We start from the raw sequence: 24,459 nt of genomic DNA, 5'->3' as shown, positions 1-24,459 counted from the left end.
GCTGTCTAAGCCTCTTCTCTCCGGAGGGCGCTCTATAAATAATCCACTACCAGCAAAGGAAAATATCCGTACAGACCTCGTAAATATTCAAAAATTAGATGTAGATATTCGAAGCAATTCCCTACAGGCGCTACTCGGGGCTTTGCAGGGCGTTGCAGTGTTTTTATCTGCAGTATATCCCCAAACTATTGCGCAGAACACAGAAACATTGAGGCTCCAGCGCCCACCAAAGTACCCTGTAGAGATCTGCCATCGCCTGCGCCACATCTGCCGATCAGGTAAGCTTCTTGGTGGGATGCTGCGCCATGCATCATCCACACGCGCTGGTTGGTTGGCGTTCACGATAGACTTCAACTTCAAGGCATCTATCTCACTAAGCGCATTGTGCAAGATTACCAGCAACCAGCCGCACAGCAGTGGAAAACCCAAGCGGACAGATTGATACACATCACCGACTGGGCGCGGCAACTGCCTAGCCATGTCTGGAAAACCGAAGCCCAACAAGAGCATCCTATCATACTTTCAGCCGTCGTCTCAGCAAACGCCATCTCCACGGCGGGCGTCACAGATAGCATCAATCCAAGGCTCGTCACCGCCTGCTCCATCTTCGCCGCTCAGCTACAAGGCCACCCCTGTTGCGAGAAAAGCAGCTCCTCTGGAAATTGGCGCCTCCGATGACGAGGCTAGTGATGGCGGCTTTTCGGATGACTCTCTAGAAGACTTATCGGCTCTCCTTGGGCGAGGACGGCCTAATCCCGCAGCTCAGAATTTGTTTGATACCCCCAGGGCTAAGAGAACGGCAACTGGGCCGTTTGTATCGCCCTTCAAAGCTGTGCCAAAACACAAGTTTGACCTGAAAGCCCTTGCCAAGGATGCTCGCCTGGATAATGCCTTAAACGCAAGCTCGCTGAAGGCAACGGCCTCTACAGACGCCGCTGAACTCCCATCTTCACAACGAGGAGAAGAATTTGACCTTGCCTTTGCTGATATTGTCAAAGAAAAGAGCGGGCAAGATGCACACAAAGTCCTCAGGGCGGTTCAAAGGGCGGAGCCAATACGGTCTCAAACTTGGTACTGCTTCTTCGATAAAGACTACAAAGTTCCCCCAAGCACACCTGTTCCAAAGCTTCCTGAAAAATCGCCGTGGAAATTATTAACCCAAGGAAACTCGGCGGCGAGGGAACGAAATCTGACATCTGGGGTTCCTCAAAGTATCCTGGCCAAGAACGGTGGATTACCGGATTCTCTGTTCGAGTGGATACTGGATGAGTTGTGCATTGAGAGATCGCCTCTTATTCGGCGTGAATATTGCGATATCATCTACGGCTGTCCTAATCAGGTAGAACGGCTTTTGACCCCTGAGCGATTGGAGGAACTGTTCCTCAGACTGGGGGCTAGCGAGGACATCATGTTTCGGGATTCTGAGATACCTGTCTCGAAAACAAACCATGAGTCATATCAAGATCGTGACTGGTCAAATCTGGAGTCGTTTTTGGCCCTTCTAAGTATGATCTCAAGGCACTTGCCAGCTGTGTCCGCCATCTATGCATCACATACTCTACTTCGGATGTCTATGGACAAGCTGTTGATATACAACATTGACCTATTGACGATGTACGAGGATGCTATCGAAAAGCTAGTCAATGCAATTGCTAGCTCATCATGGGATTCATTCGTAAGTATAGCTCCTCTGCATGTATGACCACTACCGATGGCTAATCTGCTCAGTGTGGTGATGCATGCTCCATTTTGCGGACAACCATCAAAGCCCAGCACATTAGGGTCAATGCATTGCAATGTTTACCTATACGCAATGCTCGAACGCACGATCTCCGGAGGAGACTTGCTATTTCCTTCTTGTTCGATGACTCTAGCCTCGGCAGCCGCCATTCAGAAGAGTTTTTTACCGTTAGAAGTGCCATTGATCGCCTCGACAAGGATGACTTCAACATCACCTCCCAAACCGATTTCGCGGAGCTCAAAGCCATGATAATCATTCTGGACATCGCTGTTGATGATGGATGCCCACCGGAACCAAGCAGCCTAGAAGACGAGCAACAGTTCAACCAAGACATCGATGAGCTCGCGACGAAGCTTAGGGAGATTTGGCGCAAGATCAACGACTCGGGCATGAAAATCACGCGGACCGAGGCGAAAAGCGTCATCGAGTGGGTTCAGCAACGGCTATCCAACACGGTTCGCACGCGCAGAAAGGCCAAGAAGAGCATCTTCGATCTTCCTGGCCACGAGGACCTGGCGTCCCTGCCGAAGCAGCAGGAATATATGGCCAAGTTTTTCCGAAAGATACCCAAGCCGCAAAGCAGAGAATGAATAAAACCCAACTCTACTTCTGGTTTTCGGTAGAATGATGATATGGCTACTTGTGATGTCGCTTTTTGAACAGGGCGTTTGTGTTTTGGAATCATATATCGGGGTTAGACTACACTGACGTGAGAGCTTGCTTAGCTGGGAATATGGAGTTTAAGAAAGCTTTGTTGTAATGAAATATGATACAGCATCTAAACTAGGATAAAGCGCGGACTAATTCGACGAAATGCATGCCTCAGTTTCTTTTCTTCAAAACATGACGGCCCTCTGCTCTGCCCCTCTCATTCTCCATCCTTTCCCTCTTTTCCCAGTGTAAAGGTAATAAGATACAGCTGCTAAGTAATTACGGGAGCGAGTCTAGTCGTAGTATTTGCGGTTGGGGTTCTTTCCGAATAGGTTCTCTCGCACGGCCGGTGCCGCGGCGTGCTCCAACAGTTGCAGCCGGGCCTCTAGGGTGTTGTCAATGTCAATCTTTCCCTTTCCGCCGAGGATGACGACGCCGCCGGCACTGTGATTTCCAAAGTCAATAAATGAGCCCAATTTCATGCTTATCAATGGATTTTGTAACATACATTCCGTTGTCCAGGGGATTGGCCTCGTCAATCGTCGCCGAGACATCCTTGCCAATCTCCTTCTTGTATTCCTTGGCTGCCTCCTCAATGGCCTTCTTGACGGCGTCATAGTCGGACTTCTTGGCGCGGAGCTGCACCTCGGGCTCGTTGATGGCATAGAAGCCCTCAAGCACAAGCCCGTTCAGCGTCTTCTGGTACTTGGCCTTGTCCTTGGCGCCGGCAGCCAGCTGGTTCCGGGCCTCGTCGAAGATGCTGTCGAGCAGCTCCTGGCGGGCGCCGAGGACCTTGAGCCGTGTCTTGTTGGCGACGGTCGACCGGGTGATTTGCTGGGACATGGTGGCTTGCTTGAACTTCTTCTCGTACTGGGTGTCGATGGCGTCGGTCTCCTGGCGGACGAGCTTTGACTTTTCGATCTCGAACTCCTCGTTGGCCTTGATTTCGATTTCGCGGGCCTTTTCCATGGCTTCCTGCTTGATGAAGGCCGTCATCTTGCGGAGCTCATTGTCGACCTGTGCCGGCGGCCTGGTCAGCATTCATCACTTCGACGGCAATGCGAAACGGCGGTTGGCGGGCAGCTTGGGGAGAACTTGCCTGCACGTCGGATAAGGCGTGTTGCGACATCTTGGGTGGTAGGCGGGGGGGAAAGATCGGGAGTACGAGGGACGAAGAATTGCGAATGGATTCAACACGGCAAGGCCTCTAAGGGATCGGGTGGCCGGTGCCTTGAGCTCTGTGGATGAGGCGGCGGGAGAGTTGGGCGAGAGTCTGCGGCCGAAGCTTGGGGGGATTTGCGTGAGGGATGAAGCGTAATATCTCGGAGCTGTGATGCTGCTGGATGGCAGTGGAGCAAAGCAGCAGAGAGTTGCGCTACTAGCACGTACTAAGCTGGGAGCGCTGGCTCGCACCTACTTCTGGGGCCGCGATTGCGCACCGCCACAGTTTTGTCGCTTTGAGGCCTTGGGTGGCTTGGCCTGGGTACAAGCGCGGAGCAATGTCGCTGCTCTCGGAAACAATGAGGCGGCGGGAAATTATTGTATTTAGGGTTTGTAATTAGCCAATATGGCAGCTGGTAACCGGGTATATGGTTGGGGATTCTGCATGAGGCTCTTATGTTGCCTCTTTTTGTTTGAACTCGTACTACCTACTAGACTAGCACCTGTATTAGAGGCACTACGTATACCTACTAGCTAGGTAGTACCTGTATCCTTTGTAAAAGAGGGTTCCATTGCGCTGAAACGTCAAAGGAAATGGGCAATGACGAGTGTCACCTGACCTCATGTGACGGGCCACCAGCCACAGCCCAGCAGCTCTCAGACTGGCTATGGGTTATGCACCTCTGATGCAGCTCAGCGCGCGGTGCTCCATTCGCATACCGCTTGACGTCGTCAGGTGGCTCTGCATGTTTTATTGAGCGCCAACGCATTTCTCTGCACGCTGCCTCGTCGGGCCCCAGCTGATTTAGTCTCACAATCCGGGCGAATTACCTGCTGCGTCTGCGACCGTAACCGTGATTTGGGGGGCCGGCACCTTCAACCGACAACGACAAACCTTCACGTCTACTTGCCAGGCCAGACTAAAGTGGCAGAGTGCGCTCGATTCGAACCCAAACAATAACACCGCCATAGCCTCGCTGACGGAAGCGGCGGCGGCATAGAGCTGGGAAAAACAATACCTTTTCTTTGGACCATCACTGCCGCGGGTAGGGAGGAAAACAAGGGTGGAACAGCTTGAGCTTGCGGCGTTCGACACAGCTTCTTCCTTCTTCAGCCGTCCAATCCTATAACGCTGCCCAACTACTAGCACCCTTCCTATGCGACGACCAAGTGCGCTCTTGCTCACGTCTACCGGTGGATGACCACAGGCCTGGAGACGGTGTAATGGGGCCTATTGGGAATATCTCCCCGGGAGGGAGCATAGCTGTATGCACGCAATTTACCTGGGGCCGATTCAAAGGAGAGATATTTGGGCTGGTACGCTTGCTAACACTTGGCAGCTAGGAATCCTCGTTGGCCTGATCTCGACTAGTGTTCAAAGTCTAGGCCTCACTTTGCAGCGAAAATCACACATATTGGAAGACGAAAAGGGGCCGCACGATGTTCGTCGCCCACCATATCGGAGGAGAAGGTGGCAGCTGGGCATGGCCATGTTTGTCATTGCCAATATCCTAGGGAGCAGCATCCAGATTTCGACGCTGCCACTACCCGTTCTCTCGACCCTTCAGGCTGCGGGCCTGGTGTTCAATTCGATATGCGCGACGCTCATCCTCAGTGAGCCCTTTACACGATGGTCGCTCTGCGGCACACTGCTTGTCAGCAGCGGAGCGGTCTTGATCGCCATCTTTGGCGCCATCCCATCTCCCGCCCACGAGCTGGACGAGCTGTTAGAGCTACTGGCTCGGAAGCCCTTTATCGCCTGGATGATACTACAGGCCCTGTTTGTCGTGTCGCTTGCGGTTGTTACAGATGTTACCAGCAGCCTCTCCAGCCTGTCGCACAATGCCAGATTCCGCCTAATCCGGGGCATAAGCTACGGCGTCATTAGCGGAGACCTCTCAGCACACTCGTTACTGTTTGCGAAATCCTCCGTCGAGCTCCTCATCAAGACGATAGGCGGCAAGAATCAGTTTCTTCGCTGGCAATCTTGGGCCATTGTCTTGGCACTTGTTTCTCTTGCACTCTGCCAGCTGTACTACCTTCACCGCGGCTTGAAGCTGGTTTCTACATCTGTCCTATACCCACTTGTTTTCTGCGTATACAACATCATTGCTATCCTGGATGGCCTAATTTATTTCAACCAGACGAGCCTCATCTCGACGGTTGATGCTTGTCTCATCACCTTGGGAACAGTCATCCTTCTGTCGGGAGTTCTAGCCCTATCGTGGCGGCTGAGCGATGAGCAGCACGCCCCAGCAGTCGGTCAGTCCTCATTGGCTCCTGGCCTGGGGCTCGTTGACGATACTGAAGGCGAAGAAGAATCACTAATGGGCCCAGAAGCCACCGTCGAAGTCGAGGAAGAGCTGCCTTCCACGACATACCAGACATTCCCCGTGATGCACGGCGACACCACTCCGCTGACACCGACGCGCAAGAAGAGTTTGAGTTGGATAGAGCGGGCTGAAATCTGGGGGGAATTGCAGGACCAGGATGAACCTACCTCGCCCAGGCACTCAACTACGCTCCCAGCGAGGACCGAATCATCGCCACTGTTGTCCCAATCCAGGAGGGCAATGAGTGGCGTCAGCGTTACAGGTCAGGCAGGTCCAAGCGCAGATGTTTCACCTCGGAAATTCACCCGGCGGCGGCGGAGGAGCACCGGGTTCCCAGGGTTGGTTGCGCGGCGTAATCTGCGCAGGGACTCTGCATTTTCAGAATCACTTGGGGGCTTCTTCTCGCTGAATTGGCTTAGACGCAACAGCAGCCGTACGTCGATGGGCAGCAGCGTAATACACGAAAGCAACTCACCGCATCAAAATTATAGAGACGAGCCAGAAACGGGTTCGAATGGCAGGACCAACGACTCAAATGTATGAGCTAAAGAAGGAAGAGAGAGAAAAAAAGAAGAGAGGTATTACAATGCTTGTGATTGTGATTTTGATTTTGGAGGGAGCTATCTTTAGACTATTAATTACTCATTGGGGATTTGACTGGAGCAGCAGCGTGTTGGGCAGATGAGCATGGAGGCTTTGAAGTTGGGATTTTCTTGGAGATTGAAGGGAGCCTGGTGATAGCCTTTTCTTTTCGTTTCTTTATCACATTATACCACGATGGAAATCTATTGTCATGGCAGGTTTGCACCGCACTAGATGCTTGCATGCGACTTTTAGGAGGAATTTGGGGACATTCTATGTTGTGTTTATTTCCTTATCTCTGTTTTCATTCCAGTGAGTTTGACCACTCACAATATGTATTTCTATCGCATTGAGGCATCAAAAACAAATTTCCTTGTATGGGAGTGAATGGCAAACATCATTCCGCTGAAAAAAAAGAAGAAAAAGGATCTTGATTAAAAAGTATTTGGAGTATTGGACAAGGCGAGAAAAAAAGCAGGACTTTGCGACGCTATAAACCAAGGGCAAAACAAAACATGGTATTCAGCCTCAAATAAAGGGGGTTTTGACTTTTTATAACTGTGACTATATATTTTTTGAAACATTTGTTTTTTTTTGTTTAGTTTTTCATTGGCTCCTGTGATTTTTACAGACGGCCGTAGTCTCGCTTCTGATCGATGATGTAGTAGCGCTCCTTTTCCTTGCGCTCTTTGAGGAGACAGGCGATGGCAAGGACGAGGAGGGCATCGACGCCTATAAGGGGGAATGTATGTTAGCTTGAGACTATATGAGAAAAAGGGGAGAGATTCTGAGGATTTTGACATACCGACCATGCCGAAGACGGCGGTAAACAGGTCGTTGATGAAGGCGTTGGCGAAACTGGCCATGTTGGTGGAGCATCCCCGGAGAAGAGCAGCCGCGGCAGGGCTGGGGCAAACGCTGTCTGTGACGAAGGCGGGAGATGTGCTGTTGAGGTAGCCGCAGCAGTTGAACTAAAAGGTGAGTTTGTTAGCGATGAGTTTCTGGGTTTGTTTTGTATTTTGAGTGTTTGAAGAGATTGATGGCGGGAATGTGTATGTATATATAAATATGAAGTAGGGGAGGAGGCTCTTCATACCGAAGTTTGCATCAACGACTGAACTGACGAATCCTGCGCCGCGTAAATAGGCTCAAAGGTCTCCTTGAGCCTCAACGTCATGATCCAGAGGTACAAGCCCACGGCGAGCGTGAAGACGCCGCAGACGGTGATCATGTAGCCGCTGATCTTGAGCAGGTTGCGCTTGACGAGGGCCAGGGCGGGGATGGTGAAGACGAAGGTGACGAGGACGAAGACTGCGTTGACGATGCCGACGGTGAGGGGGAAGCGCTGGTAGATGAGGTGGCGCGTGGCGTCCTGGCCGTCGGTGGGAGCCTTGTCCTGGAGGTTCATGGCGGCGATGGAGAAGCCGAGCTCCATTGCGCCGGAGGCGAGGAAGAGCAGGTCGGCCAGGAGGGTGGCGAGGAAGACCTTGTCAGGCATGTTGACGGATGTGAATTTTCTTTTTTTTTATATTGAGTTGACGACTGTAAGATGGGAAAAAAGATTGTCTCGTCTGGTTTTCGAGAGTGACGTTCGGTTCGTGAGTTTTGTGGTTGATGTTGTTCGACGACCGGCGTCTGGATCTTTTGTCGTCGTCTTCGTCTTTTTCCCAGAAACTGATAAACCAAACTAATAAAAAGAACAAAACCAAGACCTAAGCTCGGTGAAGCGAATAGAATCGTAACAAAAAGGGAAAAACAAAAATAAAAAATTAGAAATGGTTATTTTCGACCTCAACTGCCCGGCAGTTCACAATTTCAACAGCGAGAGTCTGGAAAAATAACCGCTACAACGAACGAAAAGAACACAACGAAAAGGAAAAAAATGGGGGTTCAAAGTCACGTACATGCACCAGGCATGAAGAAAAGAAAGAAGGAAAAGGAAAAGAAAAGAGAAAAAGAGAAGAAACGAAACTAACAAAACTAGAGAAAAGAAAAGGCCAATGCGACTCTCCCTCAAGCGCCGCCGTCGACCTCGTGAGAGAGCAGTCTTGGTCGTTTCTCGTGCGAGTCCTCGAACGGGCTGCGTTTCAGGAAGCCAAAGGTGAAGCAGATAGCGGCGGCACGACCGGGGTGGCGGCCAATCAGAGGGCCGGATTGGGGCCCTGAGTCGCCTGATTGGGGAGTCTTTGGGGGTTCTTGGCTTGTTTGATGCGCGAGACTTGGTGCTTGCTGTGGGTTTTGGCTTTGATGGGTTGTCTATGCGAGCTTGGCTGGAGTTTTGCGTGGAAGAGAGAGCTGCGCATTTTGCTGCACTGGAGCTGTAGCTGTGGTTGCTGGGTCGAGCTCATGTTGATCAAGTGCGCTGAAGATTCTTAATACTAGGCAATAATGCAGCTCTTGATCTGTTGTTTACTCTTCGATTCTTCTTCCTTTTACAGCTGGTTTGCTCTTCTTTCTCTTCACAGTTAATTAATTAATCAACTGATTGAGCGACGCATTGCTACGCCGCAGCACTCATAAAACAAACACAAAACCTGAAGCATCCCGAGCGCCGTTTCACCAGTCGGTTCCAGGACCACTCCCGTTGCTAATAATACGAACTACTACCGAGCTGGTCTCGCTTGGCCACGAAGCCTCGTCGCGTCCCGTCTCGAGCCCAAGGTGTTTCTTTTTTCCCTTCCGTCCTCACATCTCAGGCACCACTTCTTCTCGCCTGACTTGTTAGGCAAAACCTGGCCTGTGAGAATTTGGCCCATCCCGCACCTTCAGCAGCATCCCCGCTTGGCCAATATCTCGCGGAATGCAAACCTTACAGCCGCGGCGTATGCACAAAGCGCGGCGCCGCCCCACAATCTGCGTGCAAACGTGCTGGGAAGTGGGCTTGCACTGTACGGGATCCCGCTGGGGGTGGCACAGCCCGTTGAAAGAAGAGCTGCAAAGGGCCAGCCGGCAATTGGATAATTAGGGTGGTCGGGCGAATCCGAACGCAACTTTTCACTTTTCAGCTTTTGCCGGCAGACGCGGCCCGTTTTTCTCTCTCTTCCCTTTGCTTCTGCTGCAGAAATCATGGGCACGGGCTGTGCACAGTGGCGAGCTCCTCTGACGGAGGCCGGGCAGCTTGTTCGCCCATATTTCGCCGCGGTGGAACCAAGACGCAAAGGCCCTTTGAATCCTTCGCACCGTGGCCAGCCCTGCTTGCTGTAGCTGCCTAAAGTGGTAATGACCCCCATTTCTGCCGCTGCCCCAAGCGTTCTGACAGCCGCTGCGAATATGGCGTGCCTTGGCTGTGATGAAACGGGCAAACGCAAACGCAAACGCGCTCTGGCCGTTTAGATTACGAGTACGTGTGCTCGCGAATCGAAGGCACAGAGCTCACGCATATACTACTCGTCAGTACCTGATACTGTGCCGTGCGTGTCCCGGTACTTGTCCGTCCGGCTACTTGCTTTGGCCGCAGACAGGCGATGCGTTTAGGGGGCCAGCCATCCATCGCCCTGCTCCGCATCCTTCAGCAAGGCCGTGCTAGTTCGATGTCGAGTTCTGGTATTACTAAGGCCCGTCGACAACATTGAAAGACGGTGGGCCGCTACTACAGCTTGGCCCGTGTCCCGTGTCAGCTTTGGGTGGGCGGGTATGGCTCATGGCTCGCACTTGTGCTGGGAATATTGGTAGTACCTGTGCGTGCGTGTGTCAAGTCGAGTCCAGAGTAGCATCTCCTACACACTCGCATAGCTTCAAGGTACGAACGAGGACAGTACCAACCAAAGCGCAGACGAGGTCCGGGGTCTCGCGTCAGCTCTCACGCGTCGCTTCCCCGTTGCCAAAAAGGTGAAACCCTGGACCCCATGACTGGTATGAGAGCATGTACTGGTGGAATGGAGATACGCATAGGATGTGCGTGCAGAGACTCAGCGTCTTGTTCCGTGTTCGAGTTTTCCCTCCCACTGCCAGCCCCTCCTAATTTCGCAAATGTCGACGATGGTGCTTGGTTGCTCAGTAGTGTCATTGCTCAAAGGCTAGACAAAAGTTCGCTAAGCACGCAGTGGTACCGAGGCTGGCGCTGGTCCAAAGCCATAATGTCATTCATGCAGCAACGCAGGGGCTTCTGCAGCGAGTATCTTCAACTCCATGGTGCTAATGCGAGTACTACTCGTACCTGTCTGTGTCGTATCAGCGCCGGCAGTATTCTTAGGTACGTACAGTACGAGTACTGTCGGATTCGTGGAAGAACATTGGAAACCATTGAATTCAGGCAGGGGATACTGTACGTAAGCGGCGAGGTCTCACCTGGTCAAACAGATCCGCCCGACAAAGTACACGTATTGAAGCTATCGCTGCCGATATAACAGCGCACCGGCAAATTTTGCACGCGGCTGTGGTAGAGCCACCATCCGTGGATACATTCGATGGTGCAACTCCACCGCCTGCTTACTGGAACTAACGCTCGCACCAAGAGGATTCCGGATTCCCCTGCTGCAGAAGAAGGTGGTCGGCAGATGCAGCAAGACACTTCGGAGTGGAGGCCGTTGTGAGTCCGACGCGCTGACGACCAAAACAACTGATGGTGAGAGCACATAGGATGACGGTCGAGCCGAGTCCAGCCTCTCGCCCCTGAAGCTTTAATGGCGTGGGCTGAAGTGGAAGCGAGCGAACCAACAGCATCTTGGTCTTGCTCCAGCCATCCACACCCGTGGTCAAGTGACGGCGTGATGAGATAGAGAAGAAGGACGTAGAATATTGGATTATAGCATGGAAAAACAAAAATAAAATTGGCGGAGCCTAGATCAGCGCAAGAGGTGCTTTGGCGCGGGATACGGACCCCGGAAGCCATACGAATACACCAATACTCGCACAGCTCGCGTACTCTGTAATACGAGGAAGCCAGAAAGTCAATTTCCCCTTCCTCTTGCATCAGCTCCCCTGTGTTTGATCTGTCAGAGCTAGCCGTTATGGAGAGGCGGCGCGAGCGTCCCGTAGATCTCATCACCTTACCTTTACTTACCTTGTCCCCTAACCTTAGTTGAGCGCAACCCCAAGCAAGCTTACTCGATAGGACGGCTGACCTCGATTTTGTCGCCTAGTGGATTGGATTTAAAGCGCCGACAAGAAAAAAAAAAGGGCCATCCAGGGCTGCAGAGCATCAAGAGCTCCCATCGTGTCTGCAGTAGCATTAGTAATTGGCAGCGGAGTGATTTTCGCATTTTCATGGGCGCACAGTACAAAGTACGGAGCACAGGTACATGTCCTTAATCGGCCCATGGGCACCGCGGACCCGCTGTTTTGTCGAGCCTTGGAAGAGCAGCTGGGAAGGCTGGGAGTCGGCGAATACAGTGTCGACAGGCGACCGTTGAGCACCGTGTGGAACCCCCCGAATGCTTACTGCCCAGTGGCAGCTGGCCGCCCCGCTTTTCTGCCGGGTGCCAAAATTCCAGCCCCGAGGCTCGTGGGACGGCAGCCACTCACAGGCGGTGCCGTTAGCTATCAGAGGCCGCGCTAGGCCACCCCCGTCATCTCGCAGTCACCCGTCAGGCGATAAGCGCACTAAATGCGGGTGCCAAAGCTGCCAGCCGTGGGTGTGCAAGCATGAAGTCTGCACACAACCACACACAACAAAGAAATCAACATAAAGCTGGCACAGGGCTTCCGGCGCTGTCCAAAAACTTGTTGTTTGTCTCCCCCTCCCTCTCGGCCTGCAAGCGCCCCGACACAGCACTAGCGCCCTCGGCCGGCCACTAAAGCTCTCGCTAACTCGAATTCCTCGCGCCGCGCCTTCTGCTCTGCCCACCTGTTTCGCACGCACTGCACCGCCACCGTGCGCACCCGCCTCCACTGGCCACTGCCTGCTCCAGCCAGACTCGATCCAGCTCAGCGCCTCCCAACCAGGACCAGTTCCCTTTTCTTTCCGCCTGTCCTCTCCGCCCAAAAAAAACCGCCAGATCCAGTATAGATCCATCGGCACCACGCTCAAAGCAGTATCTCCACCACTCGTTGCCTTTTCCAGCGCCGTGTGATACAAGTCGACGACGATTGGATTCGGATTAGGATTGGCATTGGCATTTTATAGTTGCTGTCGCAGTTGCAACCGCAGACGCTCAACATGGCCGACATCACCGACCAGCACGACCAGACGTCGCCCACGGAGCTCGACGACGCGCACTCGGTGGGCAATGGCAACGCGAACGAGGGCCGCGGCGTCAAGCGACCGCGCCCGGCTGCCGACGACGACGACGACGATGACGAGAAGGGCGGCCGTGAGCGTCGCAAGATTGAGATCAAGTTCATCAGCGACAAGTCTCGCCGCCATATTACCTTCTCCAAGCGCAAGGCGGGAATCATGAAGAAGGTGCGTTTTTGCTTGCCCGGTCTGACACGAGTCGCACCGCCTGGCCTCCCCCGCGCCTCGACCACCACGAAAAACACTTGTTTTGTTGCTTTCTATAAAAGGCGACTCGGTGGGCGCGCGCGCGGGCGTCGGCCGTGATGGGAATCGCCGTCAATCCTCGCTTTCCGCTTGATCCGAGACGAACACTCGGCTAACCAAGAAATCTCTCCATCTGCAGGCCTACGAATTGTCCGTCTTGACAGGCACCCAGGTTCTGCTACTGGTCGTGTCCGAGACGGGCCTGGTTTACACCTTCACCACGCCCAAGCTTCAGCCGCTCGTCACTAAGGCTGAGGGCAAGAATTTGATCCAGGTAAGCGGCCCCTCCGCAGATGACTGCTGTCCCTTCCTGTGCAAGCCAGAGATGGACCACACGGCTGGCGGCAAATTGGCCGTTCAAACACGCTCTTCGCCTCCCAGCCACCTCTTTCTTCTTGTTCTTCCCAAGCTTCGATGCTAATTCTTTCTGTCAAACAGGCATGCCTCAACGCACCTGAGCCCACGACGGGCAGCGAAAACGGTGTAGACGGCGGTGACCAGGTCGATTCTCCTGAGGAGCCTCCCAGCCATCTGCCACCACAGGGCGGCCGTCCAGGCATGCCCCAAAACCCTCACATGGGTCCCGGAGGCTACATGCCCCCAAATATGCCCATGGACCCTCAGCAGGCTTTGGCCTACCAGAGCTATGTGCAGCGCAACCAAGGTTACGGCTCTGGCATGCCACCGCAGCCAGGAATGCCACCCAGCTCTCATCATCAGTCATGAGTAGTACCATAAAAAAGAACTCTTGGGGAACAAGATAAAGTTTGAAACCGTTAATACCCAGCTTTCAACAATCTTTGGAGGTGTTGTTCGCGGGCCTTGATCCGTCTCCAGGATGTTGCCATCACATTTATGCGAGGGTTCCAAATCGGCGTTGATGATGTGTTGATATGCTTTTCATATCCTTTTTTATCATATTGTGCTTTGCCCCCTTTTCTTTTTATCTTTTTTCTCGTTGAATTTTCTCTCAAATCTTTTCGTTGTTTCAAATTCAGGAGCCGCATGAGCCTTCACGCCTTTTCAACCCAGCGGCGAGGGGAATCTTGCCTGAGCATTAGCAAGACGACAAACGTTTTGTTACTGCGCCGACGCTGCCAAGATGTCTCTACCCGGGAAAATTCAAGGGCGTTATTGTACATGTGGCACCTAGCGGTTCGAAGCGTCAATGGCGTGTGTTAAGGGAGGACTGAGGACTGTATCAATTACAAACAAGAATGGACGTTGGCGGCGGCCTTTTGTGCAAGCATTTTGAACTCTTGTATTCAAGGGTGAGTGCCCTCAGATCTACCTACCAAGGTGGAGAGTTGTAACTTTCGGGTGTGGTTTCTTCATGCTGGGCAAGGCAATCTCAAGATGGGTTGGTTCTTGGGTGGCAGGTCTGGGCAGGTCTGGATTTTGGGAGGCCGGAGGGGGGAAAGGAGGCGGAGGGAGGGAAGATGATGGGCTGCTGTCGCAGAGCGGATGATAATGGACACATGAGGGCATGATTGTTGATGGTGGCAAAAAAATGAAGAAGTCATCATATGAATCTGATGAATCTAGCTTGCCAACAACAGAGAATTTCTCCTTTCTAACTGGTACACAATAATGAACATTTTGACGTGACTTGTACTTGCTCGGACCACGTCAGTGCGCGCATGACTCTTTACCAGACGGGCATCGTGTGATCTTCAAAAAGGCCTCTTTGAGGTTAGAACCGGCATCCGCAGAATCAAACCGAGTCTAGATGACCACGCGTTTGGGCATAGATCAGCCCTGCAAAACACTTGAATAGGCAATTTTTGGTCCTAGCTGTAGCCGGAGGGCGGGCCGTCGGGTCTCGACGCGTGGATTTTTTTTTTCCTGTCTAAACCATTCTTTTCCTGTTTGCGATTAATGCCCTTTTCTGTTCTCGATTTGGATACCTTTTTTTTTTTTTCGTCCACTCCCCTCCTTACGTTGGCTATCCGCATCGGGGAAGATGAATTGCCATTTTGGGGTGAGAGGGTGAGTGTGATTGGGAGGAATTGGGGGATGTGTTTCTTTCTTTTTTTTTACGGGTTACGGGATTGATGCTTGTTTTTTTGTTTGCTTGTTTGGGATGGGGGGGTTGGTTGACCGGAGTTCTTTGCCGGTCTGAGAGATGGGAGGGTTATTTGTTAGGTTACTGGGGGGCTACTGGGTTAAGGTTGTTGGTTGTTGGTTTTTGTTTTTTGGTGTTGGGAGGGAACGGGAGGCTAGTTTCAGGAGGGGGAGGGTGAAAATTGAGATGAGGATGGATTTTTGGAGTTGGTTTGGGGTGGTTGAGAGGTGAGTTGTGTGTTGGAGATGGGAGAACTGTGGTGGCTGTGTTTGGACGGTTTGGGTAAGGAAGATGACGACAGGTTTTGTGGAGAGGAATGAGTGAACTAATTGGGTTGACAATGTGAAAATCACTTTACACATGAGTAGTCTTGTAATGTTACTAACGATTCAAGTTATTTAACCTTGTTTCCATCTTCGGTAGTTGAAGCGACTACAGAGTAACCCTTGCCAAACTGCTGAGGTAGATCTTGGGAAGATGCTGGTTGGAACCTACGACGGGTCGAATTCACACAGCCTGCATGATTTGACGTCTAAAGAGGCAGATGCTTCGCCCTACTAAGCTTACTATCTTATTAGCAAACAAGAATGGAATGGCTTTTGTTGTTGTCGCCCGTAAGGAAAGGTAAAATGCAACATCTTCGGGTCTTACATAAGCGCGGTTTGACGGAATGCTGGGAGCAGTACACGTGACTCTTTGATGAAGACATCTACTACCTCCCATTAATGCAACCACAACTCGTCTCTGGATAATCTACAGACGGTGAGGACATTGGCGGCATGCTTTCGGGCTTGGGAAAGGCCATCTAATAACCGCGACGAGACACTCCCGGAGCCGAGAGATGTCCGATCATAGGTGGTGAACCTGGGGGGACATTCAGATGCCAGAAGTCAGAGAGGGATGCCGGGAGCTTATCTTCGCCAAAGTTCGAATGTTTATTCTCTACGCTTGATCAGATCTTGCCTGGCCGGGGTCGGAACCTAAAATACATTATTTCTCCCCTTTCTTCTTTCTTTCTTCCCCACTCCCTTCGAAAATGGTGACGATCGCTCAGGGGATGGAGAGGCTACTTTGGAGGTTCGTTGCTGAAATTCACAAACTCTCTCAAGCCGTCATATAGAAGAATTCCTCCTCTTTACTGGCAATGCTGACTTAGGGCTGATTGGATATACTCATCGGAAGGTTTGTTAATGAGCTGCGACAGGAGATTTGTACGGAGTTCCGAGGTACACAATTGGCATTGTTGCAAACTCTAAAGTGAACAAGAGCTCTTGAACCAGCATTAAGATGGCGTTCAGATTTTGCTTGAACTTACACGTTTCGAAGTTGAAGTGGTATGCGATTTCAAGAGTCGTCTTTGTCGCGTTTCAGTTAGGTACCTTTGCAAACACGGATGCCGCCAGTTAAAAGAGTAGCCTATGCGCGCCGATTTGACAATATCATGACCGAGTTCAATCCATGCGTCACACACCTTCGTTTGGGTATCAAATTTCTTTTTGTAGTCGGTCGGGTTAACTGTAATGAGATCGTGAAGGTTGCTCTTGTCTGGGCCTCTTCGCTTGGGCGCCCAGTTTCAGCAAGTTGACAGCGTATATTACCCTCGCTTGAGGCAATATCTTTATTGCAACCGGGGCGATACTGGAATTAATACTCTCCTCATTACCCGACAAAAAGTAGAGTTTTTCTCTGTTGCTGGATAGCAAATTTTTGGCTGGCTCTCTGCTACTGTCTCTGGACGGCAGAGTTGAGTAGTCTTGGTAAGGAGGTGGCTAGGGAGGAGTGCTTGTCTCTCGATCCCACCTCAGAATTGAATAATCGTGGGAATTCCCTTTTAGGTCTCTGTTCAATCCCGGATGTCTCTCCATCCCTCCAAGTTCAGTTCCCCCGAGCTCTGACTGTCACTACTCGACTTAAGCATTTGATGTCGACAATCCCTTCTCTTTTTCCCTTCTCTTTTTTTCTAGCAAAGATAGCAGAGTGTTAGGAGAGCAAGTACAGGTGTTGGTGGAAGGAATTTCCCAATTGCGGATAAGTATTACGAAGACGCTTGAGAGAAGGATGGGAACTAGAAAAATGCGCTTCAAGTTCAGTAGCCCCTGCTAGGCCATACTTTCTGTCGAGTGCGTCTCCTCCCTCGGCAAGTGCGGAATTCCATGAATGTCCCCTCAAAACTACTTAAATATCTCCAACTCTCCTCACCCGGACAATTTACAAGCACATTTCAGAGAATTGGCCCTTGACAAGGTGAGTTCCACCCAGGTTTCGTATCATGTGGGAGCTTCCCTCCGTCGCTCGGTATTATGAATGGTTCCACACCAGCGGGAACTCAGCTCTAGAAGACAACCACGACGACGATTCCAAAAGCAAATTGTCCCTCTACTGCCTCAAGAGCTGTTGGTCCCCTTTTGCTCACAGAGGTGCCTTAATGACTTCCTCCACTTCTCATCTTGGCTGGGTGCACAGGCACCAAGTCAGGGTCCTTGCGTTTCCGGGTCAAAGAAAAAAAAAAAGTAACTGCATGGTTTTCTTTACGGGGAGACTGATTGCGGAAATACCAATTTGTCTTAAAAACAAGACATCCACCTATCCCGCTTACAATCTCAAAAGCAATAAGAATGTCTTAACTGGTAGACGACAATAGCAAACGGTTCTCTCATCTTACATAAGCGAGGATGGGACAGTATTCCGGAAACAGCCACGTGACTCTGCAATTCATTGGCCAGCAGGCCAGAAACAATTTATCCGCTTTCGGCAAGGCGCGCTGAGCAGGTTTGAGAAGGTTTCTGCAAGCTTGGTGGGCGGATGTACCGGATACTTTGAGGTACTTGCAAGTGACGAGACGAGAGGTTCAGAGTTTTAGGATGGAGAGCATCGTAACACTCTAAAATTCAATGCATTTCTGTATATTCCTTGAATTTCTTCCTTGACGACATGCCTTGCGTGATTAACCAACATTGCCAACTATGCCCATGCCACCTTGCACCTGCCCGCTTGATCTTTTCCTTCCCACATACCCGCCTCCAATGACAAATGCCAGACAAACACCGTAACGCCAGTCGTGAAGCAGGGGAATCAAACTGTATCAAACTGTATCAAACCGCCCAGTAACGTTGTTCTCATATCGCCGTAATAACAAACAGAAAAGAATTAAAAAAGATGAAGTGGCCGTAGATGCTAAATGCTCTTGCAAATGCTCTTGCAAATGTTCTTGCTATGACATGTTCTGTAATGCAGTTGGCGTCTAGTGAGAGGGGAGGGGACAATAGCGGCCGAGGAGGAGGCTCCCAAGGAACGTGCCACCAAGGATAGACATGAAGTATCCGACATTCATGGTCATGACAGCCAGCATGCTAGAAGAGAAACATCAGAGTCAGTGCCTTGATTCTGTATAGTCGTGTGTGTAGTTGAATAAAGAGGGGAAACTCACAGGAGATATCCAATACCAACCATGACAGTGTCCATGACAGCGCGGACGGGATCAACGCTGAATCGCCATGGCCGAACCACAGCGTGCTTCTTCTCCACAACGAATACCCTGTCCTCTACACCGTTCTCCGAGAGCATCATGGTCATGCTCTTGGCGTCCGGGTCCCTCGAAAGGCGCTCCGAGATGGGCTCCTTGCCATTGACGACAATGTAGCGGCGCTGGGCATCGTGGTCAGCCCAAGCGCGCTCCTGGCGTAGCCTGATAGCCACCAGCAGGCGGGCGATGACGGTGAGAACGATGAGGAAGATGCAGGTGCCGGCGTAGGCGCCGGCGTGGTGAGGCGTCCACGAGTTTGCGTAGAGGGGCGTCTGGATGTTGGTTTGGAAGACCATGGCCATGAGCATCGTCATGGTAGAGTTGGAGCCGCTGCTCGATGAATCGCCCATGCCGCCCATATCCATATCCATGCTGTCCATGATGATTGACGTGCTGATAAGATGCTTCTTTCGAGAAGGATGGAGACCGGATGTGTGTCAAGAGGAGAAAAAACAGTTGAGAAAAGATTCTAGTCCTACACCGTTTCTTGTGTGTTCCCTTGGTTGGTCTATAAGACGTCGGTCTATTGGGAGCAATGGTGTGACCTAGAATTCGGTTTGATCCAGCTCTGTAACTCGAGTAAAGTGACAAGATCACGATGTAGCCGCGACTCCTCCTTTATGTAGCGTCGAAACAAGGGAATGCCCGCTGACTGAGGAAAAAAGAGACCCGCTTGTGGATGGGTTTGTGTGCTAGCTAGCTCTATTTAAAGACGATTGAGGTTGGGCGGAATGAGAAAATGCCGAGGCCAAGATGCGGCGATTCGAACCACAGGACAGGCAAATGGGTTAGTATGTGGCTGGAGAGTTGGTAGCTAGAAGGAAGTTTGATTGAGAGACAAGATCTAGAGAGAGAGAGAGAGAGAGAGAGAGACATCTCGCTAAGGGAAAAGAAGAAGCTCCAAGCTATTTATTTGCCCTGAGGCTGGATTCCCTGGAAGGGCACATTGTCTCAAAATGGACCACTAATAGCTCTCCCAATTTGTCTTGAAATACTGTAGCGTCACCCATGGCATGTTTCACCTTGCGCAATGACTAAAAACTTTCTCACGATCGGTGTTCATATTCAGCTCCCTTCCCGTTTGCGGCCGGTTGTTTGCGATTTTTGCGCAAATGGACGCAGGTTTGTCGGACGTTTTGACAGGGTGGGGGTTTGGCTGTGGGGTTGGTTGTTTGGGTCCTTGACGAGGTACCGGTACAAGCGTTGGAGGGGAAAAGTACATGCAGCTACCAATGCCGTACTTTATCCAACTCTGACTATCAAGGAGCACTTCTCGACAGCTCAACAACTCTCGTGGTGTCTTGGATAGATTCTCCTCTGTAGATTTGCAATTTGACGTTATTCGTCAAAATCGGAGAACATCAAGCTTGTGTTCATGAATTTGAGTCAATTTTTATTGCTACAATCCTTGAAAAAAAGGTCATCTGCTAGTGTGTTGATGAGCATGTTTGTAATGATAGTGTCTTCTCGCGGCTGACACTGCCCCTTGACTTCACATTCTTCTGCATTATTCTCTCATCTTACTATCCGCTTTATCCAATAGTTGAGTACGGTGTATGTGAATATATAAATAGTAAGCATAATTGACTCTTGTACTTTGCAGACTTTTGCAGAGTCGACACTCACCATGCTCTGCCAGAAAAGCAAAGTAAGGACTGATGTTGTTCTCAATATTGCTAATGAAGATGGGAGTAACAAAGAGATTTCCCATCACCGTGACAGTATGGAAAGGGCATCCTTGGTTCGGCCAGGAAACTAGTGCAAACGGCTATCATCATGGACCCGGCTATCCGGCATCCCGTGTTCCAGATTACAAAGTACATAGGCAAATATGGAAGGGGTACCGGAGCTATCTAAAAAAACCCCTTGGCAGCTTGTTACCTAGAGTCAGATACTAGAGGGAGTGATAATAGTAGCAGATATCCGAATAATTGCTTCATTCACATCACGGTATCGGAACTAATGGCAATGACATGACCCAGGCTGGAAAAAGAGTGGCGAAAGAGATTCTTAAACACGATCATCATGGCTATATGGACCTATATAATTTCCCTAGGCCTGAGCGTTAATCTCAGCTCACCAAATGTCATCATAAACGCATCAATAGCATTCCTTTCAAAGCTAGCTCCATCTTCCCCAGGTGCAAAAGAAAAATCAAAAACCCAAACGAGCCTTGCAATCATCTGGCGAATGTCCATTAGCGCCAGGCGCTTTCCAATACAGCCATATGGGCCTACGGAGGAAACAGTTAGCGATATATCGCCGTTGGAGTAACCGGGAGCTTGACCGACCTGTCGAGAATGGCGCAAACGCATTTTTGTCCTTGATCATATCCGGAAACTGGTACCAACGTTCTGGAATAAATGAGTCTGCTTTCGAATAAACTGTTTCATCTACAGACAAAAGAATAAGCAGCTGTGTTTATACGTCAGGCAAGCTTGGGGCCCAAAGATGACTTACTCCTCCCGACTGCATACTGCGGGCACATCACAGCTATGCTCCCAGGGACATGAACGCTACCAATCATGATTCCCTCAGGAGGCGTGAGACGGTATATGGTCGTCGGAACTGGAGGGTGGAGTCTCATTGTCTCATTAATAACCGCATTTAAATGCTCGAGATGCGCCAGCTCGTCTGGAGAAGCATCAAACCGTGAGTCCCGGACCAAGGATACAAGCTCTTGGCGTAGCTTTCCAACGTGCCGTGGGTGCTTTGCCAGCTCGTATAATATGGAAGCCAGGCTTGCAGCCGTTGTGTGACTGGCGTTCTGTCAGCTTGTTTCCTACTGGCGGGCATACATGTATAAATATAAACTCACCTCCCCGCACCTATTATAAGCTGGGCATTTCCAATCAACAGGTCTGTCTCCTCTTGGGTCGGTTCCCTCCCTTTCAGTGGCTCTAGCAACGTCGACATGATATCAGGGACCTCTGGCTCAGACTTCATTCGACTCTGCAGACTATCCCGACAAAACCCGATAAATTTCCACCAGTCTCTTGATAGTATGGGAATGCTCATTCCAAGCCTTAACAGCCATACGGGTAGTTGCAAAGCCAAAGGCAAAACACCAGCATCAAGTAAATCGATGGCCCAATGGTTCCGAGAAGTGTTTAGCATGCTGAACGATTTCCCAAAAGCGAGATCGCCCATGACGTCGAAGCTGTAGAAGCGGGACCACTTTGCCATATCGATTGGCTGGCCCTCAGCAGCTGTGATTCTATCAAACAAGATGTTGCGGTATCCCCGTATCCGTTGCTCGTACCCTCTCAGGGCCCGATCACTAAACGCCTGACTCCAGACGCGGCGGAGACTGTTATGAAGAGACCTGTCGCGGAACATATGGAGAGAAGTCATGGGCTTGGTCAAGTCGTAGTGAGGATCCTTTTTGCACTTCGACATGGGTCCATGAAGGGCCAGCACGCCCTTTGGATCACGCACCGACAACTCGGACGGGCCAACTCGAACATACGGGCCGTATTGGTCGTGAAGCGCGGCAATCTTCCTCCATGCATCGAGGCCGCGGACATGATAGCACAACCAGAAAATCGAGATACGCGCTCCTATTTGGCCTGGGAATTTGTTTAGAGGATGGAAGAAGAGCCGGTATGTAATGAGGCTGGCGTATAGCCCACCAAGGAACGATGCATGAATCTGTGTTGACAAGATGACGGCAGACATCCAATCTGGGCTGGGCTTGTCGAAGAGAATGGGAGACCGAACGAAGACCACACCAGAGAGAAAACTAGCTACCACAGAAAATGCATAGCGCTGGGGTGCAAGATGATGCTCTCCCACCTTGAAGTATAAGAGGAGAGTGAGGACACCAACGATAGACGCCGTAAGAAACGGATAATTCACAGGCATTGTGAAACCTGTGCAAAGGCCTAGCTATTGCTTAGAAAGAAGCAACTATGCGTCCCTTTTGAGATTTTGAATTTAATAGTAGCTCTTTGAGGTCACGTAGGCGTATTTCCCCGCTTCATATCCCAAGGATTCAAGGAGGCTATTCTCATGAATCCTTCCCGCTAGCTAACGTCGAGCTAAAGCTCAGTAGGCTGAAGTCGTATCTTTTCTGTCCACAAAACACTCCGTACATACGACCGAACCATGCCAGATTATTGTAGTGTATATGGGAACGACTATTTTGAGACACATTGTGTCTAAATTTCGACAAAATGAAGTGATTAAACTATGTTACCACATGTTGAGAAAGACTATTATCATATCAATCCATCCGCCGACCACCTTGGAACCCGTGATACATTGTGTAGTTTAGTAGCCAAAGAATCGACCCGACAAGAGTTCCCAGGCTTTCTGGGTAGAACGAACCTCAATCGCTAATCCTACAATGTCATCCATCACTCTCCGGCAAGTTCGTAGCTCGTGAAGCAATTCGTGCTCTCTTGCTGCCAGCCGGTCGATGAAGTTGTATCCGATTGATGAGCCGGCATCACGCCCAGTCAAGGCAGTTGCTGGAGCTAAGAAAAATGACGGAGGGGTGCCTCTGCCTGCTGCAGTAGGAGTCAATCTGGACTCGGATGATGAGTCAGACATGGCTGGTGATTAGGTGTGAGCTGGTGTTGAGATGATGGATAGAAGTCTTGGGCGAAGGTAATGATGGAGAACTTGTCTTGGGGCGTCTGGTCCCATTTGAGTCCAACAACGGGTGAGTCCCGCCCTCCAGAAGGCTGAATGTTCGGGTCTGGTAATGGGTACCTCCTGTTCGGTGCCGAATATACAATCCAACGCGTATTGTGGTGATTCCCTCACGTTCGGCCTTGTTCCATTTGATCGCTACAAAGAGTTATTTCCGAGCTCATTTTTCTATCCAAGGTCATCACTTCTCCAGCAGATCTGCCTCTAATCTTGCCGGCTTTCCCATTCTGCAGTTCGTGTCCCAGCCTCCAAGAAGATCAACTTTCTCCAAAACCGGTGTCGAATAACTCCGTCACATCTCCGTACCCTTCCACCATCCTTATCAAAATTCCCGAGAAGAAACCGAGACTGTTTTGCGTTTTCTTCCACAAGCTTCTTGACGCACAGGGAATCAAGCACCAGCGGCAAAAGTCGCCGTGTTGGAGGCATGTCTGAACCTTATGCTACTCATGTAATGGCTGATTGCTGTTTCTGATAAGAAGAAATAAAAAAGTCAAGTATTTAATTCATTGCGTATTCATTACGTTTGTCTTTGTCTAGAAGCATATCATTTAGCTATTTCGTGATTGCTCCAGCATTTTGCTAGTATGATAGTATTAATTTTACAATCAATATCAGCGTCATCGGCAAATATTTCGGCGACCCACCTAAGGCTATCAAAGGATTCATCCACGTGCATTTGAAGACGGAATTAACTTCAAGGAAAAGCTGGATCATAAAGATGAAGCCACAGCGTTCAAAATTCACCTTAAGATAGCATTCTAGAAGACAGGAGAGCCTTATCCGAGAACTGGGTCCCGTAAAAGTGGCGCAATACACATTTTGCGGAGTTTGCGCTGATATGTTTAAATCATCTAGGTTTGAATTGTAGATCTCATTTACACTCTGGGGTAATGCGATATGAAATCTAGGGGACCATTAGATATCTCAGGGGAAAGTCCCAGAAATCGCAGCTACCCTGTTCTCGTATACGGAATCAACATGAAAATTCTAATTAGTGCTGAATTTTTTTTTATTTAGATGCATGAAATCCCCCTAAGTCTCTATTCGACGTGTTGATACATTACAGAGGATATGTCATGATTGACCCCTTATTTGATCTCTTGTGGCATTTTCTAATCGAAATGGGCCAACTCTCAAAGCTGGTCTCGGCTCCTATTAGGATCACAAAGGCCCGAAATTGTTCATAAAATGACATGGAGAAGTACGATTTCATCATAGGGCATGGCCACATTACGGCTCTTATCGCCCCAAGCTCACCTTGAATTCAAGGCCGCCAAAAAGTTGGCCCTAGCTTTAGGACACTGACGTTGCGCTTGACAAGTA

General features: G+C 50.5%; 7 protein-coding genes across 7 annotated transcripts; 3 read left to right on the top strand and 4 right to left on the bottom strand.

Annotated features, from left to right (window-relative positions):
- Positions 1 to 305: 305 nt before the first annotated feature.
- Positions 306 to 2,331, top strand: TRIVIDRAFT_190842 (uncharacterized protein; the record flags this gene model as incomplete). Its single annotated transcript, XM_014102680.1, has 3 exons — positions 306 to 330; positions 651 to 1,675; positions 1,729 to 2,331. The coding sequence occupies 3 exons, from the start codon at positions 306 to 308 to the stop codon at positions 2,329 to 2,331; spliced, it is 1,653 nt and encodes a 550-aa protein (XP_013958155.1).
- A 145-nt stretch (positions 2,332 to 2,476) lies between these two features.
- Positions 2,477 to 3,707, bottom strand: TRIVIDRAFT_76778 (uncharacterized protein; the record flags this gene model as incomplete). Its single annotated transcript, XM_014102679.1, has 3 exons — positions 2,477 to 2,836; positions 2,901 to 3,409; positions 3,492 to 3,707. 3 exons carry the CDS (start codon positions 3,519 to 3,521, stop codon positions 2,686 to 2,688), a joined length of 690 nt encoding a protein of 229 aa, XP_013958154.1.
- A 635-nt stretch (positions 3,708 to 4,342) lies between these two features.
- TRIVIDRAFT_212720 (uncharacterized protein) lies at positions 4,343 to 6,855 on the top strand (the record flags this gene model as incomplete). Its single annotated transcript, XM_014102678.1, has 3 exons — positions 4,343 to 4,819; positions 4,894 to 6,319; positions 6,782 to 6,855. 3 exons carry the CDS (start codon positions 4,778 to 4,780, stop codon positions 6,853 to 6,855), a joined length of 1,542 nt encoding a protein of 513 aa, XP_013958153.1.
- A 238-nt stretch (positions 6,856 to 7,093) lies between these two features.
- On the bottom strand, positions 7,094 to 7,966 carry TRIVIDRAFT_58049 (uncharacterized protein; the record flags this gene model as incomplete). Its single annotated transcript, XM_014102677.1, has 3 exons — positions 7,094 to 7,200; positions 7,274 to 7,439; positions 7,565 to 7,966. 3 exons carry the CDS (start codon positions 7,964 to 7,966, stop codon positions 7,094 to 7,096), a joined length of 675 nt encoding a protein of 224 aa, XP_013958152.1.
- A 4,599-nt stretch (positions 7,967 to 12,565) lies between these two features.
- TRIVIDRAFT_120564 (uncharacterized protein) lies at positions 12,566 to 13,582 on the top strand (the record flags this gene model as incomplete). The annotated part of the gene is made up of 3 exons (XM_014102676.1): positions 12,566 to 12,811; positions 13,029 to 13,163; positions 13,328 to 13,582. Coding segments are annotated over 3 exons (636 nt in total), but the record flags the coding sequence as incomplete, so codon positions are not given.
- A 4,613-nt stretch (positions 13,583 to 18,195) lies between these two features.
- TRIVIDRAFT_45958 (uncharacterized protein) lies at positions 18,196 to 18,791 on the bottom strand (the record flags this gene model as incomplete). The annotated part of the gene is made up of 2 exons (XM_014102675.1): positions 18,196 to 18,304; positions 18,382 to 18,791. 2 exons carry the CDS (start codon positions 18,789 to 18,791, stop codon positions 18,196 to 18,198), a joined length of 519 nt encoding a protein of 172 aa, XP_013958150.1.
- A 1,725-nt stretch (positions 18,792 to 20,516) lies between these two features.
- TRIVIDRAFT_147960 (uncharacterized protein) lies at positions 20,517 to 22,341 on the bottom strand (the record flags this gene model as incomplete). The annotated part of the gene is made up of 4 exons (XM_014102674.1): positions 20,517 to 20,710; positions 20,769 to 20,870; positions 20,938 to 21,236; positions 21,296 to 22,341. The coding sequence occupies 4 exons, from the start codon at positions 22,339 to 22,341 to the stop codon at positions 20,517 to 20,519; spliced, it is 1,641 nt and encodes a 546-aa protein (XP_013958149.1).
- Between the last annotated feature and the right edge of the window lie 2,118 nt (positions 22,342 to 24,459).

Source organism: Trichoderma virens, assembly GCF_000170995.1.
Source record: "Trichoderma virens Gv29-8 chromosome Unknown TRIVIscaffold_5, whole genome shotgun sequence".
In the NCBI taxonomy this organism is placed as follows: Eukaryota; Fungi; Ascomycota; class Sordariomycetes; order Hypocreales; family Hypocreaceae; genus Trichoderma; species Trichoderma virens.
The sequence above is the reverse complement of the archived record's forward strand: the minus strand, read 5'-3'. Positions and strand labels throughout refer to the sequence as shown.